The following is an 18,935-nucleotide window of genomic DNA, read 5'->3' on the forward strand; positions in this document are numbered from 1 at the left end:
TGTTTCCAGCACCCAGCGTAGAATTGAATAGGTTTTGGTGAATGGATGAATGAGAACCTTCAAAGCCACCACATGATACAAATGTTTCACAGAGGTGTGTTTGAACTCCAATGCCTGGGTCAGTCCAAGGCCAGCCTCTCTATCCTGCCTCTGCTCCTGCTCTTGCTGTCTTGTCTGAGCACAGCACATCCTCTCACTCCTGCCCAGAACTTTCCAGTGGCTTTCATCTTACTCTTAAGGAAAAGCCAAAGCTGTGTGGGGTGATTCCCTCGGACCTCCTGGACCCCATCTCCTGCTGCTTTTGTCCCCCAACACGCACACACACTCTGCTCCTACTACGTGTAACTCTGTGGTCCCCTGGAAACCTGCTAAGCACTCCCTTGTCACAGCCTGTGATCTTGGTTTGCCTCTGCCTGGAATGTTCTTCCCAGATGCTTGCAGGGCTCATTCCTTTACTCCTTGAGACTTTTCTGAAATGTCCCCTTTGTCAGTGGTGCCTTATCTAGACACCCTCTCCCCTAACAAATCTTAATCCGTTTTTCCTCACTCATTCTTTCCTAGAGCCCTTACCACCTTTGAACATATATATATATATATATATATATATATATATATATATGTATATGTGTATGTGTATGTGTGTGTATATATAAATGTATGTATACATGTATATATAACGTATGCATGTACATATATATGTATACACACATATATATACATACATATATATATATATATATATATATATATATATATATATCTTTCATATTGACTATAAGGAGGCAGGGGTTTCATTCCTTTTTTCTGAGTCACCAGTACCCAAGGGCCTAGAAAAGTCACTTGCACAGAGAGTAATAGTAAGAGCCAACCTGTAGATGGCAGTATTTATATCAGGCACTTTTCTGAACACTTAAACATTATAGTAGCTACCCCTGATCTGCAGGGTATGTGTTCCAAGACCCCCAGTGGATGCCTGAAACCTCGGATAGTATCAAATATATATTATATGTTTTTTCCTGTGCACACATACCTATGATAAAGTTTAGTTTATATATCGGCACAGAAAGAGATTCACAGCAATAATAAAACAGTTTTAACAATATAGTGTCATAAAAGTTAGGTGAATGTGGTTTCTCTCAGAACAGCTTATTGTCTTGTGTTCACCCTTCCTGTGATGCTATGAGATGATAAAACACCTATGTCAGGAGATCAAGTAGGTGAATCACTCAGGCACTGTGAGGTAGCATCAGGCTTACTATTGACCTTCTGACAAACCCTCAGAGGATCATCAGCTTTGGGACTACGGTTGACCACAGGAAACTGCAAATGGCAGTAGGTTTGTGGGGGGATGGAGGACTACTGTGTAGTTAATTGAATCCCCTCTGCAGCTCTGTGAGGTAGCAAATGATACTTTATCTTAAAGTTGCGGAAACTGAGGCAGAGAAAGATTATGCAACTAGCCAAGATTACTTAGCTAATAAATGGAGGAGCTAAGATTCAAACCCAGACAGTCCAGAGTTCTGAACCCATGGGCTTTCCTGCTTCTTAGCAAGTGTTTTGTTGACTAGATGCATCTGTGAATGGGTAAGAGAGAATGAGTGCTTCCAGCCAGAAGACGAGGCAGATCGGCACTGACATATTTGCCTGTTCCAAGCTTGGAGGAAACAGTGAGGGCTTGCACTCAGAGGTGAGGCGAGACCTGTTACCGGGCTACCAGTTTGGTTGTGCCCTGCAGGCACCTGGGCAAAGAGGTGGCTTTCACAGGTGAATTGTCCTGTCCTGTCCTATTCAACATTTACCTCTGGATCTGGTAGCAAATAATGTTCTGCCTTGCAATATTATCTCTACCATCTCTAGGTGCCTTCTTGAGAGTCCCCTCATTTTATCTCACCGGAACTATATAAGGACTGAAGGACAAATGATATTTTCTCCATTGTAGCTGTGAAAGCAGGCAGAGAGCTCGAGGGCCATCTGTGGGTGTACCATACCTGGTGGCCAGAATCGTAACCCTGGTCCCCACACTTCCTCCTGCCTCACCTGGTGTCATGCTTACCAGGACATCTTCAGAGTTTCCAGATGGCTCACCAAACCTTCAAAAGGTCCCGCTGCTGTTTTTACTAATTTTTATCCTACTGGCCCCCAGACCAGCCCCCATGAGCCATGAAGCAAGCATGACTGGGGCCCAGAAGTTCACGTGCGCTTGAGCTCAGCTTGCCTGTTGAAGGGAGCCTGGAAGAGGCTGGCTAGAGTGGTTGACTAAGAAATGAGCAAATGGGGGAGGTCCACCCTGCAGCATAGCTTTGAGGGCACATCCCTTCACGCAGACCTCACAGTGCCAACCTGCCCTTCATAGGATGTGCTGGGCTCCACGTATCCAGGGCCGCCCTGGCTTCCGCAGACGCCAGCGCTGCTGTGCCCCCAACCCCTGTACAGGGCAGAGGCGACCCCTCTGTGGAGGGGCAAGAGTCAGGAGATGAGTGTCAGTGCAGCACCTGGCTGTTGGCCAGCCTTCTGTCAGCTCTGTCCCTTATAGTCTGTCAGCATCGCTCCGCGGACAAGCAGTGCAGGCAGGAGCAGAGCGGGTAACCTGCCCGAGCCAGAATGGGGGCACAGCTCACATCTGCTCTCTCTTAAATCGAAGCACTTTCCTTGGCACATCACCTCCTGGCCTAACACAGCAGACAGAGTATTTCTGCTTGTTCCGGTTTTACTCCTTGGACTGCTTCACATTCTTCACAAGGCTGAGAATTAATGAGAAACAGTGTCTTAAAAGAGTCTACCAGATTCAGGGATGCGTAGGCGGCTCAGTCAGCTAAGTGTCCAGCTCTTGATTTCTGCTCAGGTCTCACACAGTTCATGGGTTTAGGCCCCACATCCGGCTCTGCATTGGCAATGTGGAGCCTACTTGGGATTCTCTCTCTCTCTCTCTCTCTCTCTCTCTCTCTCTCTCTCTCTCTCGCCATCTGTCTCTGCCTCTCCCCTGCTTGCGCTCTTTCTCTCTCTCTCAAAATAAATAAATAACTTTAAAAAAGAAAAAAAAGAGTCCACCAGACTCAACAAGTGTAGAGATACTACCCTCCACTCTAACTGCCTGTAGGTGTCATCTGAGAAAAGACATTCTGTGTTTTCTTACAAGGTATAAAAGCCAGAATTTGAGCCATTAGCTCTCTTGGGTTTCCAGTTCCCCAACCTAATCCAGGGTTGGGCCAAGCTAAATTCTGGAAGCAAAGAAAAATTCTCACTTGGCTCCTAGTATAGACAGTATAATCTGATTTGATTTCCTATGTGTTTGTCCATCCTGTCTAGTCACACAGCAGGCTTTGGTGTTGGATTCAAAATCTCTTTATTATAATATTTAAAGTCTGTAGAAGTTCTAAGATAGCTTGTAAAGAATTATAAGCAAAGTTGCTTGCATTAGTGAGCCAGAAAAAGAGCCAAAAAGCAACACTTAACGTTTTCCAAATATCTGTGCACCTACTCAGTGCTGACCAGTAACTCCAGTGATCATCACGTGCTTTCCTTCTTCCTGTTTGGTGACAGCCACCTTCATGGGATGGACAGAGTACCAAAGGCCAGCCAGTGAATTTCCATATGCTCCCAGGGAAGGGAGGGACAGCCACCAGTGAACAGTGATCTTCTGTGGGGTGCTGTGGGTCTGTGCAGTCACCCAGTTATTGTGCTGCCCATGGCTTAGCAGGCACATGGATTGTGTTCAAGATCATCGTGAATCTGAGGAGTCAAGTAGGGTCTGCTTACTGCTCTGTCTGTGGTAAGCCCAGACACTCTGCTCCCCCTCCCACCATGCATCACTTTCAGCAGGTTAGCCTGGATCCTAATATCTCTAAACAATCCAGTGTATTTCTGTCATCTCTGCATTGTTAGGCTCTCTGGAATCTTCTGTCTTCAGCTGATGTGAGTCGGTGTTCAAGGTATCTCAACCACACGCAGTAAAGGCTTTGTCTTCGTTAGCCACCAAACTCACTCAGCCTCGAGCAGTCCAGTCCCCTCATGATAGAATTGTGTGATATGGAGGGCCACAGTGGGTTTGCCCTACTTGTTGGGGTCTGCGTCACTGATTTGAGGAAACTAGAATAGAACCCAGCACTGACTACTCACTACCTGCCAGTCAACTTTCTCACCATGTAACAGTATCACGTCTTTCAGGGAGGAGGCGAAGAGAAGCAGGAGCCTTAAGAAGTCTCAGTGTCATCATCTTCACTTTCCTAATGAGTCAGGATGTACCCTCAGAACTGGCTGCCTGCAGGGCCTGGGGAGTGTCCCCTTTGCTCTTTTCTGTTTTCTTTGGCTCACTAAAAGTCGTACAAACCCAAACTTAAAAAAAAATGCAAGCAGTACAAAAGGGCCCTCCTGGGTGTAGCTCCGGCCCACTCCCTGGGGCTGCACCCACTTCATTACTAAGGGACAGGACAGTGGCAGGCCCTGCCTGCAATGCTCCAAGTGACCAGCCCAGGGGCCAGGGGGGGTATGAAACATTTCCTCTGCTGGTGCCAGTTCTGGGAGCCCAGGGTCCTGAGATTACAAATCAGCTCATGTACACAGAGCAAGGAAAGGAAACATGAGGACACAAAATATTCCAGGAGGATGTACACTGAAAAGTAAATTTCCTTACCACTCCAGACCATGTTACTTAGTTCCCTTCTCAGCACCACCCACACCAGGCAGATTCTTGTAAGGAGCTGATGCGTGTTTGGAAGAACGTTTCCAGCTCCTCCCCCACTGCTTGACACAAATGGAGACACCCTGTACACCAGCCTTCACCCTGCTTCTTTCAGCCCTTAGTATGTCCTGAAGAGGTCTGCATGTCAGGACATAGGAATCTGTTACATTTTGGAGTATAGTTTGTGTTTAAACAGTTAGCTGTAGTCTTTTGCTTCTACTCTGGCAGTGCCGCTGTGATACCCTGTGTGGGTTTCTTTGAACCCCATGTGTCCCTCCCTGTATGTCTGTAGGGTGCATTCCTATCAGTGGAATTCAGAGCCCAGGGTCCTGAACCCCTCTGAGTACTCCCAAGAGCTAGTCTGCCCCAAGAACAAGTTAAGCACACGTGGCTGCTCAGGTGTCCTGCCCAGACGCCACCTTCTGCAGCCTGGACAGCCCAGGGACTCCGCAGTTTCCCAAGATTTCCAACTACACTGTGCAAGCCAAGCAAGCTCTGGGAGCCAGATGTGCATGAGTTCCCACCACTGGTACCTGTTCAGGGTTGCCTCAGCACAGCCCAAGTGCAAGCCTGGGGCTCCAGGTCACAGAGAGCTTCCTGCTCCTCATCAGCCCTTTCTCCAGCTCCTCCTGGTCTGCTCGTCACCCAAGGCACCCGATCGTGCCACACAGTGGCCCTCCCACCCACATCCCTCTACCCACACTGTGACTTCCTGGGACACGGTAGATTCCTGAACTCCCTCTAGATCCCAGAATGACTGGCCCTGCCTCATTCTGCATAGAAGCTACAACGGGTAGCTGTAGCTTCTATGCTGCAGGTGCCTCTCTGTGGGAGGAGGGGGGGCAGGAGGGGAGGGAGTTGGGGAGGCAGGTCCCTTCACGTCCTATCCTACATCTTCTATTTCTCTAGCTGTGACATTTGTGCCCCGTTATCATTATTGTCACCTAACGAGCCCTGAGCGCCACCAAGGCCGTGGCCCCACAGTAGGCTCTCTCAGCCACACCTGCACACTCCCTTGCTTCATGAAGTCTGAACTAGCACTCATACGAGGTAACTGCCAAATTAGGTAGACACGGTCAAAGCCTTGGGAATCAGAGCCAGAACAGAACAGCTGGTGAAGGTGGACCCAGAGGTAGACCTTCAGGGGCAGTGACTTCTCATGCTGGGTGGATGGGAACGATGAAGATTAACAGCAGCTACTGGCAGGCACGATGCTGTGCACATGCCTTGTGCTCCCATTCATCCTCAAGCCCTGCGTGGAAGATACTGTTGTCCCCCTTTGTGGCTGAGGCAGCTGGTGGGTAGAGAGAGGTAAAGACCTGGCCCAAGGATGTGTTCCAGCTGAGCCCGGTTGCAACCCAAATGTGTGTGGCTCCCACCTCCTGGCCTTCGCTGCCCTCTCGGCGGGATGCTTCACCTTGTGTGGGCAGCTTGGCGTGACAGGCAACCCCACCTGAGTCCTTGGTCCCTGGACTGATGGTTTCATTGTCATTTTAGGATTTCTGCCATGGGCAGGTGATGTGGCCGCCCCTCAGTGCCCTGCAGGTGAAGCTCGCTGAGCCCGGACAGTCCTGCAAACAGGTGTGCCAGGAGAACCAGCTTATCTGCGAACCTTCCTTTTTCCAGCATCTCAACAAGGACAAAGACATGCTGAAGTAAGTGCAGGGGTGGGGAGGGCCAGCCCAGACTCCAGCTCACCTCCGGGCTGCCATTGTGCCGAGAGGGACAGGGTTTGGGGAGCAGGTGGCAGCATGGGCCCCCTCCCCGCCCTGCCCCACAGAACGTTAGGCCAGCAGTTCTGGTGTTAGATGAGATCACCTGGCATGCTGATATATTTGGAATCCATATGGGGGTGTTGTATTTGCATAAATAACACGGTGTTTGGAATTGGATATTGTGGGATGTGTTCATTTGGCTCATGTTACACCCAAGATCTGTGGGAATGGAGATGGGCACAGAACCACAAACATGGAGGGTCCTGCCCCTGGGCTCCCCTGGCAGAAGCCAGGTCTGCAGAGCTTGATCCGTGCAGGTGGCAGGTCATGGTCCATGCTGAAGCGTGGAGCCCGAGAGGAATGTAAAATCAGCGTAAAGAGCTGGCTTAGAACTGCCCACGGCACATCCCTTGCCACCTTCCCCAGCTGTGGCTCCCATCCCCTTTTGCACTTGATTGCAACACCCTTGGAATTCGGTACATTACAGGGGCCTGAGCAGGCCTGACTTCCCAGCCCCTTGGCAGGGAGGTGGGTGCAGCACAGGCCAGAGCTGTGCCCAGAAGAGGCCTTCTGTATCGCTTGAGTTTTTTCTCCTCTTGCCTGCATTACTTTTAGTGATCCCATTCATTTCCCTTTGCTTGGCATTTTGATTTTGGCATTTGCAGATCCCAAATTTCTACATGAGGATTCTTCTGGCCTCTGAGTCATGACCTCTGTCCGTGCTAAATCTGTGCTCCCAATTTCTATTACACCCACCCTGGGCCACATATTACTTAATTACCTAGCCCCTCCCCCTCCCCCCTTAGTTGCCCTGATTAAGCACTTTCCCTTAAGAGACTTGCTGTGTCCCAACCCTAGGTACTGAGGAGAGCCGTGGTACCATCCAGTGGTACCGTCCAGTCTCGAGCAGGATGTTTCAGGATTAGTGCACTCACTGCCCATGGCTTGCCTGTCTCCCATTCTGGCTTCCTGCCCTATTACAGCGGTTGGCCACTGTGGTTGTCTGTGCACAGAGGTCTGAGCTGGCCTGGTCCTGTGTGTATGTCTTCTTATTCTCAAATGTGGTATAAAACCCTTCTTAGAGAGTTTGGCCTGTAGCATCTCAGCTGCAAGAAAGCTCTCAAGCAAGGATGTGGAGCATGCTATTTTTTTTACCATTCTTTTTATGTGAAGGCCGAGTTCAGAGGCTACCTTGATTCCACTATCAAAACAAATGCCAGAAGAGAGGCAGTGTGGCACCCTACTCTGCGATCAGTGAAACTTTGTGACGGGGGGGTGGTGGTCTGATATTTAAGGAAAGACTCATGGTACTAGAAGCTTCCATTTCCAAAGTATATATCCTGAATTCTCGGGTTCCAGGAGGGGCTTCCTATTGGCTCCTTTTGCAGATAACTTCTGTAGCAAGGTTGCTTTTTGAGAACCCTGAGTATCTCTCTCTGGTTATATTGGAAGTGTGGTTTCGCTGGGGATAGACTGGGGAGTGTACATTCCTTGTCTCCACCTCTGGAAGAGGAAACATAAGGAGCTGCATCCTGGGAATGGAACCCAAGTGAGACTCCTCTACTGCATGGTCCTTGATTCCCGGCCAGGCAGGAGTCCGGGCTCCCACCTATGTATGATGATCACGACCTGGTTCAGATAGGACAGAGCCCCACACAGCAGGCCTGTCTCTGGGACAAAGGTCTAGATCCAGTGGAGGGACAGGAAGGAGAGCCAACGGGTTAATTTCCTCTGCTCCACCCATTTTCTTACCTGTAAAATGGGAGTATCCTGTGTGAGGGTGAGATAATGTGTAGCTGGTGCCCAAGACAGAGCAGAACAGCCCCTTCATCCAAAGAGCCTGGGCAGTGGAGCAGGCTTGAGGCTGCCACGCTGAGACCAGAAAACCAGTCGCCTCCCCAGCCTCCCTCTGCACCTCCCCATACCATGCAGAGCCCATTAGAGTGGAAGGCCTTGTGGGGCTGTCCCATGGCCAGGCCCTGTGCCATGGGATTGGTTAACAACCCTCTCCCAAACCCCATCATAGCTACGTGGGTTTTCTCCCAAGGAGGCTACAGTGAATGCTAATTTTGCAATAAAGCTGCCTGAAATTAATTCTCTGAATGTAAGAGCCCTATTGAATACCTTGTTCTTGCACTTGTAAATACCAATAATGTTGTAGAACCCCAGCTATCTGGTGGTCTATTGAGTACCTCCTCACTATGACACAATCCTGGCTCATCCATATTCATGGCCGATTAGCAATGAGTGGCTCCCACAAGCCCATGCTACTTTTTCTTCTCCAACTTGGGGCCTGGTCTGAGCGTAATCTCCTTTTAGTCTTTGGGTGTCCGTGACCTTGAAGGTCCACCTATCCTCATATCACATAGATCAAGGCCTTTGGAATGTCCGGTGCTCTTGTCCTGAATCAGGGGGAATCAGGGAGCTGATGCTGGAGCTCCTGTTCATGCAGAGCCTGTCGTAAGTGCTGGAGAGGCGACCACAAAGTCTTGTGCACAGAACATGCATGATTCAGGTGTGGCCTGACCTGACACAGACAGACCAGGGGCGGGGGTCCAGAAGCAGAGGCCCCAGCAAGAGCCAAAGTCCATGCTGGTGTGGCCCTGTAGGGAGGACATCAGTTCCATAAACAGGAGCATGTGTTCATGTGACACCTCATTTGTAAGTTTGCTACCTATTTTGGTGCCTGAGTCCGAGTGTTCACAAGTGAGTTTGGGGGACTTGGTGGATTCAGGGTTGGAATAGGCAGGGGGAGGGGGTGAGAGAGGGGAGGAACTCAGGAGCAGGGAAGAGACCAGCAGATGGGACCCTGTTTGCATCCCTTCACCCTGTGTGTGTCTGTATGTCAGGAGGAATGGGTTGTTTCTATCCCCAAAGTTGGGGCTTTGCCTTTTCATTCTTGGTCAAGAGCTATAAAATGTAAAGCAAGAGCTGATGGGCCTCAGAATCCCACTGCCATCCTGTAAGAGGCCATTTGGGGAGAGGTCATCACCACAGGGTCCTACAGAGAGGAAACAGTGTGCTAAGGGTCTCTGAGAGAGAGAGAGCGAGCGAGAGAGAGGGAGTCTGTGTGTGTGTGTGTGTGAGAGAGAGAGAGACAGAGAGACAGAGACAGAGACAGAGACAGACATCACAGGAACAGGGAAACTGAAACAACACACATGCTCTGAAAAGGCAGGGGATCCACCGGTGAGGAGTGAGGACTGCTGGGGCGTGGAGGCTGGTTTCCAGATGCACTCTAGCAACTAATTCAGCAAGGATGGTGGAGTGCTCTTCCTGCCTGCCCAGTGCTGTGGGACAGGGGCCTACATGCTAATAGAAGGGAAAGCTCCCTGGGGGCCAGGCGGTTGGATGGCATCCACAAGTGTGTGGGGCCCCATATTAGCCGAACCCTCAGGGAGCTGCCTCGTGGCAGGTCACATGGAGTTCTGGGGAATACCAGCTGCTTGAGCATTGTGTGGTGGTATTTGGACCCCATCCCCAGGCAGGCCGCTTCTGCTGCAGCCTCAGCTGAGATGTGTTCACAGACAGGCACACGTGTGTGCTCACATCCCAGGAGCATGTGCCTGGGGTCTGAGTTATGTGACCGGGGGCAAGAGCCAGGAGGCTTTCTTCATGGCTTCTCCCAATTATACCCCTCCCGTGGGGTCTCAGACTGGTTGTAGAGATTTCCAACTCGGGTCAGCATCTACTAGGCAGATGGCTGGAGCTAAGACTTAGCAGCTGCTAGAATTCACCTAAATAAAGAAATAACCTAAGCATAAATCTGTATTCTAAAGCTACATTCCATCTGGACATTTCTAATGCACAGTTGAGTTTTGGAGGAACCCTTTCTGTGCGTAGGCCAGTGGAGGGGTCCTGTGAGAAGGACCTGATAGCCCCAAATCTCTGACTCCTTTTTTCTCAAGGAAACCCATAAATCCCCACTTCCTGTCTGTGCTGTCACTGTCTGGGCACCCACACTCCGCAGCTGGCACACCAAGACCAGAGGTGTTAGGGCATTTAGAGAAGTCACAGAGCTCCCTGGTGACTACAGGAACAACATGACAGTGGGTGAAGCCCTCCTGAGCACCAGGGACCAGGCAGGCAGGCCCAGAGAACTCTTCAGAAGCACCAGCAGACGTGCTGGGAATTGCCCAGTTCACATTGGCAAGGTCAGGCGCGGGCCGGATAGTTTATCGGCTGGAGGAAGACGAGAGGGGGCAGGAATAACAGTGAGTACGATGCTTTTCCCCTGACATTTGGAAGCTTCCCAGAGGCAGCAGGAAGCCTAGAGTGCCCCATCTGGGTCCCCATCTTGTCAGCAAGAATCAAGATTTATGTGAACAAAGCAGAACAGAGATGGTTGGCCTGTGTGTAAATTCACACCCTCCGGCAAGGGAGGCAGGTGACAGAGCCAGTGTCTGCCAGGCCAGGGTGATCATGGTGACAGTGGCGGTGGTTGTAGTAATGATAACGGCTGCTGTTTATTAAATACTTAACCCAGAGCTACCCTCTGTCCAGTGCTCTGGAAGCACTAATTTAATTTCTGCATCTCCCCTGTGAGTTAAGGATTATTTGTCCCCCCTCTACACAGACAGGCTTGGTCATTTCTCCATGGTCTCACAGCTCATAAGGGATAAATTCAGGACTCATACATCTGTCTGGCCCCCCTATACTTTCTTCTCTGAACTAGTCCCCACCTGGCATATAGGACACGGTGCTGGGCACCTGCTGAGGCCTCCTTGTTCAAGGGGAGACCGTGTGGGTGGGACCAGTGTACCTCAGGCCAGAAGAAAAAGGATACAGCTCTTCTTTGAGGTAACAGGCCAACACGGTTGGTTATCCCCAACCCGAGGAAGCAAAGCCACAAGGGTTTGCAGTCAGGGCTTGGATTCAGACTCATGCTCCACATGTCCAGAAGCCTCAGGCGCTCATGTCTCAGGAAGTGGGCGGGAGGGAGGCCGCTATTGCCACACACCAAGGTGACTGTGGAGGTCCAGTGAATTGATGCCCTGGGACAGCACCCTCCCCTGGGAGACCATCTGATTGCCCTCCAGTGGGAGACTAAGGCCATGTCCCATGAATTTTTTTAAACCATCAATAAAAACATTAAACATCATTTTTGGAAATAATTAAATAATGTCCATCTTTGCCCCAGTCTCACTCCTCTGAAGTAACCATTGTTAAGGCTTTAGGGTGTAGCCCTCTTACCTTTTTAAGCACAAGCTGATCCCAGTCTCCATCTCATTCTGTTACTTAACCTTCCTCAGGTTACATTACAGACAGTGCTTCTGTAAGCAGCCTTGAATACACATTCGCGCGCGCACACACACACACACCTTTCTCCAGCCTGGATTCCTAGTGGTGGGGGAATTGCTAGGTCAGAGGGTGGCTACCCTGTCCTTTCTACAGCAGATGAACCAAGTGTGCTCCCCACCCCTGAAGTGGGATGGAAGTGCCAATGACTAGGACAGTGCCCGCATCTCCAACCCTCATGCCTTTCTCTTCCTCTCCAGATATGAGGTGATCTGCCAAAGCTCAGAGCTGGCCAAGGACATCTTGGTGCCCTCCTTCGACCCCAAGAACAAGCACTGTGTGTTTCAAGGTGACCTCCTGCTGTTCAGCTGTGCGGGCGCCCACCCCAGGCACCAGAGGGTCTGCCCCTGCCGGGACTTCATCAAGGGCCAGGTGGCTCTCTGTAAAGACTGTCTATAGCAGCCACTGACTCGGCCCCACACACACTCTGCTGGGGAAACGGTGGCCCCAACACCATCGGGGCAGGGCCAGGGGGCAGACGTCATTCAGGGACTCTCGCCAGAGCCTGAATTTGATGGTGGAAGGTTTCAATTTGGTATTGCTCCTTCTGTGGTCAGAGCACCATGGCAGAGTTTTCCCCAAAATGAAACAAGAGCAGATGTCAAGTGGGGAGCCTGGCTTCTCGCTGGCACAACTTCATTTTTTATTTCTTGAGGAGACTGTGTCTATGAGGCTGCTCCGAGGTAGAAGGAGAGTCTCAAGATGCATTTAAAACAGAACCAGAGGAGGAATGGAGCTTGTCGGAAAGAACTTGATATGGGAACATTCCTAAACCCATTAACTTATTTATTTGGGTGGGTGGGAGGGGGAACAGGGGAGGGCAAAGAGGGATTGATCACATGTCTTGTTTCTTTGATTTCCCACTGTTTACTGTCCACCTTCACTGTATTATTATTCCCGTCTGCTTCCGGAAGGAAGCAGGAGGGAGACAGGGTGCACTGTGGGGCTGGTGGCTCGCTTGAGGGCAGCTGCGGGGATCTGGCTCCTCAAAGTGGATGGTGGCAGAACAAAAGAAAATCTTGTGTGTGCTTGACAGATGGCAGCTAGAAGACGTGCACCTCCTGGGTGCGGGGACGTGCCTGTGTTGTTCTGAGAGCCCAGCCAGGGACCAAAGATGGGGCTGCTTTGCAGTGAGAGCTCCTTTCCTTGACCCTCCCACTCGCCCATCACACACACACACACACACACACACACACACACACACACCTCGGCCCTAATTTCTGATGAGGATCTCTTTGGGAAAGAAGGAACACGACTGGGAAATTGACATTTGCTACTTTGTGGTAAATCTACCCTCCCTTAAATGCCACTGGAAGGAGGAAAGTACAAAAGGGGGACTAAAGGTCATGCTTATTTACCCCTAAAGAGGCTTATCTGAGCTGGGGTGTGGACACCCGTGAAGCTGGCCCCTGAGAACCAGTTCCACCACCAGAGCTGTGCTCCAGACACATGGACTGTGTCTAGTCCTTCTCATGTCTCATGTCACCGACATCCCTGAAATGAGGCTCTCAGTGGACCTGATGTTGGCCAGGGGAATAGGGCAGGCCAGGACGAATGTGGTGGGCAGTGCTGGCCGCTTACCCTTGGGTGTGGGTGTGTGTGTCTTGCATGGGGTTGGAGTCTGATGCTGCCTCTTCCTCAAGGCGTGACTATTCTGAGGGGCATATTCTGAGTTGGCAGGTTGGCCCCGTCCGTCATTGGATGCCCCTTCCAAACCCTGGAGTCCCCAGTCTCTGCCTTGGTGTGAGTTCCCCGCCCCCACCCAGCACTGTTTCAGTGCTCCGGCCAGAAGTGTGTGTGTTTCCTGTGAAGCTCCTGGCATCTCCATGCTGATAACAATGAGTCCTTTTCTCCCTCTTACAGAACATCCCAGTTATGAGCTGTGGTGTCATCCATCTAGCCCTCACTGGTGGTTTTGAGTGCCTTGGTCACCTACCACCGTGCTCCCCACCTCCCCCAGCAGTCCTGTGCTTCCTAGCCCACTCCCTGCCATCTGAGACAGCCAGCCCAGCCTCGGCCAGACAGAACTGTTCGGCAAGGCTGATGGCTGGGTGGGCCTTAGAGAAGTGAGCTAAATCACAAGGATCACACGGCAGGTGGAGCCTTTAGGTAGCGGAAGTTAGATTGTGTCTGCTTCTCGATTCTTCCCTAGTGCAGAAGTAATATCAAATGCACAGCCAGCCTTTTTTTTCTTAGTCTATCAGTGGGTCTGAATTGTACCTCTGATCCCAGAGAGTGAAGGGGGTGAGGCGGAGCAGCCAGGGTCTTCCCCACCTCTCAGGTGGCCCCTGAGCACATGTGACAGACTTCTGATAGGGAGACCTCTGCCCTGAGCGTCAGTGCAGGGGCCCCTCAGGAACTAGCAGAGAACAGCCTCTACCTGGGCCCAGCAGCAAGGGTATAAGTCTAAAGGGAGTCTTGGTTATAGGGTGTGAGTGTGTGTGTGTCTGTGTCTGTGAGTGTGCGTGCATACGTGTGTGTGTGTTCCTGAAGTTTTGCAAGGGCAATGCCTGCTGTGAGAGAAGCAACGGCCTTCTGTGTTGTTAGGAGCAGCTCTTCCCTAGGAATGGGTCTCTTGGTTTCACCCTAGGTTGTAGGAATTTGCTTGAGTTCCCAGGGCTGCAATTCCTGGGCCAGTGCCGCCCTCTCCTGGGCTTTTGTGGGAGCTTCCAAAAGTGAAGATATCCTGCAGGCATTGGACCAGCAGGGGGAGCCTACGGGCTGAGACCGATTTCTCTAGCTCAGCCAGATTAACCCATTTTGCAGAGCTGTTTAAATAAGCACAGGGACTCAGAAAACAAGGAAGTTGGAAGGCAACATTCCCAGAAAGATGCTGTGCCTGCATGGTATTCCAAAGGCTGCAGGGATTTATGGATTTATGGCTGTCCCGTTTGCTGAGCTCAGGGCCTCTCCGCCTCCCCATTCCTCTCCTCTGTATCAGGACTCAGGTCAAGCAGTCCAGCAGAGCACTTTATTTCCTGCACTTGAAGATCCCAGCTGCCCACCCCCCAGCCCAGTAGTGGCCGGAAGTAAGAAGAGTTCTGCAGGTGGGGAGCTGCTGCTTCCTGGGCAAACCCACACCCCAGCTGTCCAGGGCTTTATGAACAGAGGCGGCAACACCCAAATGTACAGCAGCTCCCAGGCCACCAGAAGCATGGCCCAAGTCTCGTCTGTGACCCACAGGAGGAAATTGGAGAGGGCATCTCCATCTGCACTGTGTGAAAGGGGCACATTCCCTGGCTGCCCTGGGAGAGAAGGGTGCTTCTCAGAGTAGGAGCTGGGAGCCTTTGGTGGTTCTGCTACTGCCAAACTGAACAGAACCCTAAACCCATTTTTAATTGATGATTTCCACAGGGACAGAAATCCCGAATCAGGATCAGTGTCTTCCTGTGTCCTAGGCACACCTTGCCTGGTCTGTAAGTTTTTGTATGTTTTTTTTCTAAGTGAAATTTGGCTTCCTGCTCCCCACCCCCCTGCAATGTTATCCTAAATTCTTAAAAAAAAAATGAGGAAAATTTAATTTATTAAAAGAGAGAAAGCTTTCCTTTGAAACATAAACACTTTGAGAAGTAAAACTCCTGAAAGGGGAAACACACTTACTTTAATGCCAGTAAACACCTCATGTATCTCATGTATATAGTTTGATTTGCACATGTACAAATGGAGATACTTTTTGCATTTTTGCCTGGATTGGGTTTTTGTCACTGCTTTAGTTGGCTTTTTTTGTGTGTGTTTGCTCTGTGTTTCGAAATATTAGGAATCTGTTTCTTTGATATTTATTGTTTTCACTTTTGATGTGCCTTTTCACTTTTCTTTGGGATTGGTTTTTAGAATCTGGGTACCATTTAAGGAAGATCACAGACTCCTCCAGCTTAGAAGACACATCCTTGTATCACTGCAGATGCGCAGGCTGGGCTCCAGAAATGCCCTCCAAGCCCCCTGGACCACAGCATAAATGCCCACACACCCGTACGAGGCCACAGGAACCCTCAGGAGAAGGACTGGCTTCCTCCAGACCAGTCTGTGCCTCCCTGGCCGCTCCGGGTCTTTGGCTCCGAAGACAGCTGGTTGCCAGTGTGCTAGTGGGCCCGTGCTGCCTGCCAGCCATTCCCTGGGTGAGGTCTGAGTTCATGAGCAGCACTAGCCCCAAAACACTTTTTCTGATCATCATAAAGGGAAAAGAATAGGCACCCTTTTTGTTTCCTTAGGGAACACAGGGTTTAGTAAAGGTGATGAAACCATATGCTATGTACAGGTGCGTTTGTGCTTTTTAGACCAGACTGAGGGAGGCCACCCCATTTCTCCAAGATGGTTTACCTAGATTGTGTATATAATTGGGACAGTACTAGCCTCTTCCATGACCCCCAAATCCTTGATTTAAAAAAAAAAAAAAAAAAAAAGTCTATTTTGTTAACGACAGGCTCTGTTGTGTTACTGTTCCAAGCCTGGATTGCTTTATTTATTTGAAAGTATTTTATTTTCCATATTGGCTTTGTTCTAATCCCATCCATCCCGTAGGGCTGCAGCGCGCCCCCCAAGGGCAAGAGATGGATGGACATAAGTAGATCCAGACTTCTTTAGGAAGGTGGTAATTTCCTAAAGCCGAGGGTGAGTTCCTTTCATTCTTGTTGGCTTCAACAAAAACCGGAAACTCAAGTTTTTATAGCAAAAGGCCAAATTAGCTGTACAGTCTCAGAGGCAGAAAAAAATTACCCTAGCTTTTGTAGCACCTAGGGTTTTTGTGAGGATTCAGTGTTTAGCAGTGTCTGGCACGTAGTAAGCCCTCGTAAATGTTAAGTATTGTTATTATTAGCATTTCATAAAATTTGAGAAATAAGGAACTAATACCTACAGGAAAATACTATTCCCAGTTGATGGAATGTGGTAGGAATTACTGGTATAGGTTATCCAAGCCCCTTGCGTGCCTGTCCTGCTGGTTGAAATGTTACTGAACGCACTGATTTGCAAATATGCCTGACTTCAGCCCCAGATGAAACTAGGCTGTATGAATGTGTAAACTGGAGATGAGAAGGGTGACCCACATGCTGGACTTCACCCCTCTGGTGTCTTCTGGACCATTCCAGGGTTCTTCTCTGCAGAACTTTTTGAGCTAGAAATTAAAAATAAGTTCTCTAACAGACTCTACCCCTTAAATCAAGCTTAACTACATTCCTCTGAAATGAAATAATAAAGACTTTCTGTGTTGTTATTTACGGAGAAAGGAATGACCAATTGAACACTTTCTCATCCCCCAGGAAGTCCCTTTGCTGTTCCCTGCCGGCCAGGGTGGCTCCTTCACAGTCCAACCCACAGGGATCAGACCCTGGGCTGGTTAGCTGCCATGTGTTTGTTCTGGCCCCAGTCCCCGAGAAGACTCACCTCCCCTCCAGGCCAGCTCAGCCTGGGGACCCCCAAGACTGACCAAAAATGGAGCCATGGGGCATGAAGGGGTGGCAGGGGAGGGGGGGGTTAGAATCACTCCTGAGGGCTACTGCGTTTCAGTGGTGTTTTCCCAATACACCTCTGTCAGTTTGCTTTTTGTTTTATTGGGTTTTTAGTCTCTCTCTTCCTTGATTTATTAGAGTTTTGTCTTTCTTGGCACTATTCTGGATAGACTGCAATTGGGAATATGGAGGAATTTGCTGGAGTGTAGGGTTTTTCTAGGTTCCTTTGGATGCTTTACTGAATCAGCAGTCCTGTACATCTTTGGGTATAAGATTGGAATTTACCTTCTTAAAAGCATCGTTCCCTTTACCCCAGATTCTTTGGCGCCTTAGGACCATTCCCACCCTCCCCGTGTGTTGAGGCACAGCAAAGGGCAGCTGTGTGCTCCTGTGGTGGGGGGCCCATGTCTGGGGGGGGGGGTGGCAGGGCTGGTAGCGGGCACTCAGGTGGGCAGTGCCACGGGCCTTGAAAGCCTTGCTGGCACCGGAGGATGGGAACTTAGCAGAGTCCACCACCTCCTCCAATGCCAAGGTGGGACAGACCTGGGAAGCATTTTGCTGTCATGCCCAAGTATTAACAGGACAAGAGCAGGATAATCGATGCCAAAGGAGATGGTGATACCCCTTCTACTGTAGTTGCTGTCATAACCTTGACGTCCTTAAGCTAACGGCCGTTTGCGTCTGTGTCCCCAAACAGCTCCTGGTACCATTTTCTACTGTTCACTTCTGGGGTGACGTAGTGCAGGATTCTACAAATAAGGTGTCGCTGTCCAAGTGTACTGTACCGGCATAGAGAACACTGCTTTGTTTTCCACTGTTGTAGAGAAAACTAGGGAGAACTTTATTTTTCAATAAACTTTTGTTGTGTGACAGGTGGCAGTGGTTTTTGGGGGTCGGTGGGGGGGATGGTGCAGGGTCACCGATGGAACAAATCCAGCTGTGTCCTCCAGTGCCGGCATCCACTTGAGGACATCCCACCATCTGCAAACACCCTGTGGAAAATGCTAATGAGAAGGTATGTTTAAGGGGTGGGGAGGGAAGGGTTTTACTATGGAGTGTTCTATCACATCCCCCAGTACTGATGTCAGAGCACTCCCCCTGCTTTACATTCACCTACAAGGGAACAGAATTGGCAAGAGGATTCGTGGGCTTTGTTTTCTTTTTGAGATGCCCTGGAAACAACAAAGGTCACGGCCAGCCTTTCTGCAGCCGGCGGTATTCCTGGCTACTGCCTGGAACGCAGACACCATGCAGTTCTCATCATGCATCTATGGGACTCAGGTCCCCAAAAGTGCCAGCAAAAACTTGAATGCTTAAGTTTGGGGGGGTACTACATCATAGCTTCCCCTCCCTGAGCTTCCACAATGTAGATAAGCTACAGGGAGAAAACGTGCAAAAAAGAAACCTATCGAATCTTGCATTTCCCAGACCCACTCATACAGTCGACCCATTTTCCCATGTGACATTTTAACATCCCATAGAACCTCCTCAAAATGCTGTTGGAGGAAGGAAGCTATGCAGGAAGCGTCAGATTGACTCAAGGTCAGTGACCCCTCAGAACAAACCACCTCCCCTCAGCCGGCCTGAGACAGCCCCATGGGAGATGGGGCATGGCGGGCAGGGGTGAGGGCTGGGGGGCAGAACCCGGCAGTCCCAGGCACCCCCACATGCATGTGCAATCACCCTACCTCACAGGGTCTGCAGAGCCCATTAGGACCGTCCTTCAGGGTCTCCCCACTCACCACCCCCAGGCACAAGTGACTCCTTCCACATCATCCTTCACACCGGAGTACCTACCCA

At 50.3% G+C, this 18,935-nt stretch overlaps 1 protein-coding gene across 6 annotated transcripts in view; it reads left to right on the top strand.

Annotated features, from left to right (window-relative positions):
• The window catches only part of MGAT5 (alpha-1,6-mannosylglycoprotein 6-beta-N-acetylglucosaminyltransferase), a 339,575-nt gene extending 321,570 nt beyond the window's left edge, over positions 1-18,005 (top strand). For all 6 annotated transcript variants that reach the window (XM_045479607.1, XM_045479603.1, XM_045479604.1 and 3 more), the window contains 2 exons: positions 6,176-6,333; positions 11,892-18,005. In XM_045479607.1, the coding sequence (XP_045335563.1) occupies positions 6,176-6,333; positions 11,892-12,090 (357 nt within the window). In that variant the 3' untranslated portion in view covers positions 12,091-18,005. The remainder of the gene's footprint in view (positions 1-6,175; positions 6,334-11,891) is intronic.
• The last annotated feature ends 930 nt before the right edge of the window (positions 18,006-18,935 follow it).

This window comes from Leopardus geoffroyi, chromosome C1 (genome assembly GCF_018350155.1).
Source record: "Leopardus geoffroyi isolate Oge1 chromosome C1, O.geoffroyi_Oge1_pat1.0, whole genome shotgun sequence".
In the NCBI taxonomy this organism is placed as follows: Eukaryota; Metazoa; Chordata; class Mammalia; order Carnivora; family Felidae; genus Leopardus; species Leopardus geoffroyi.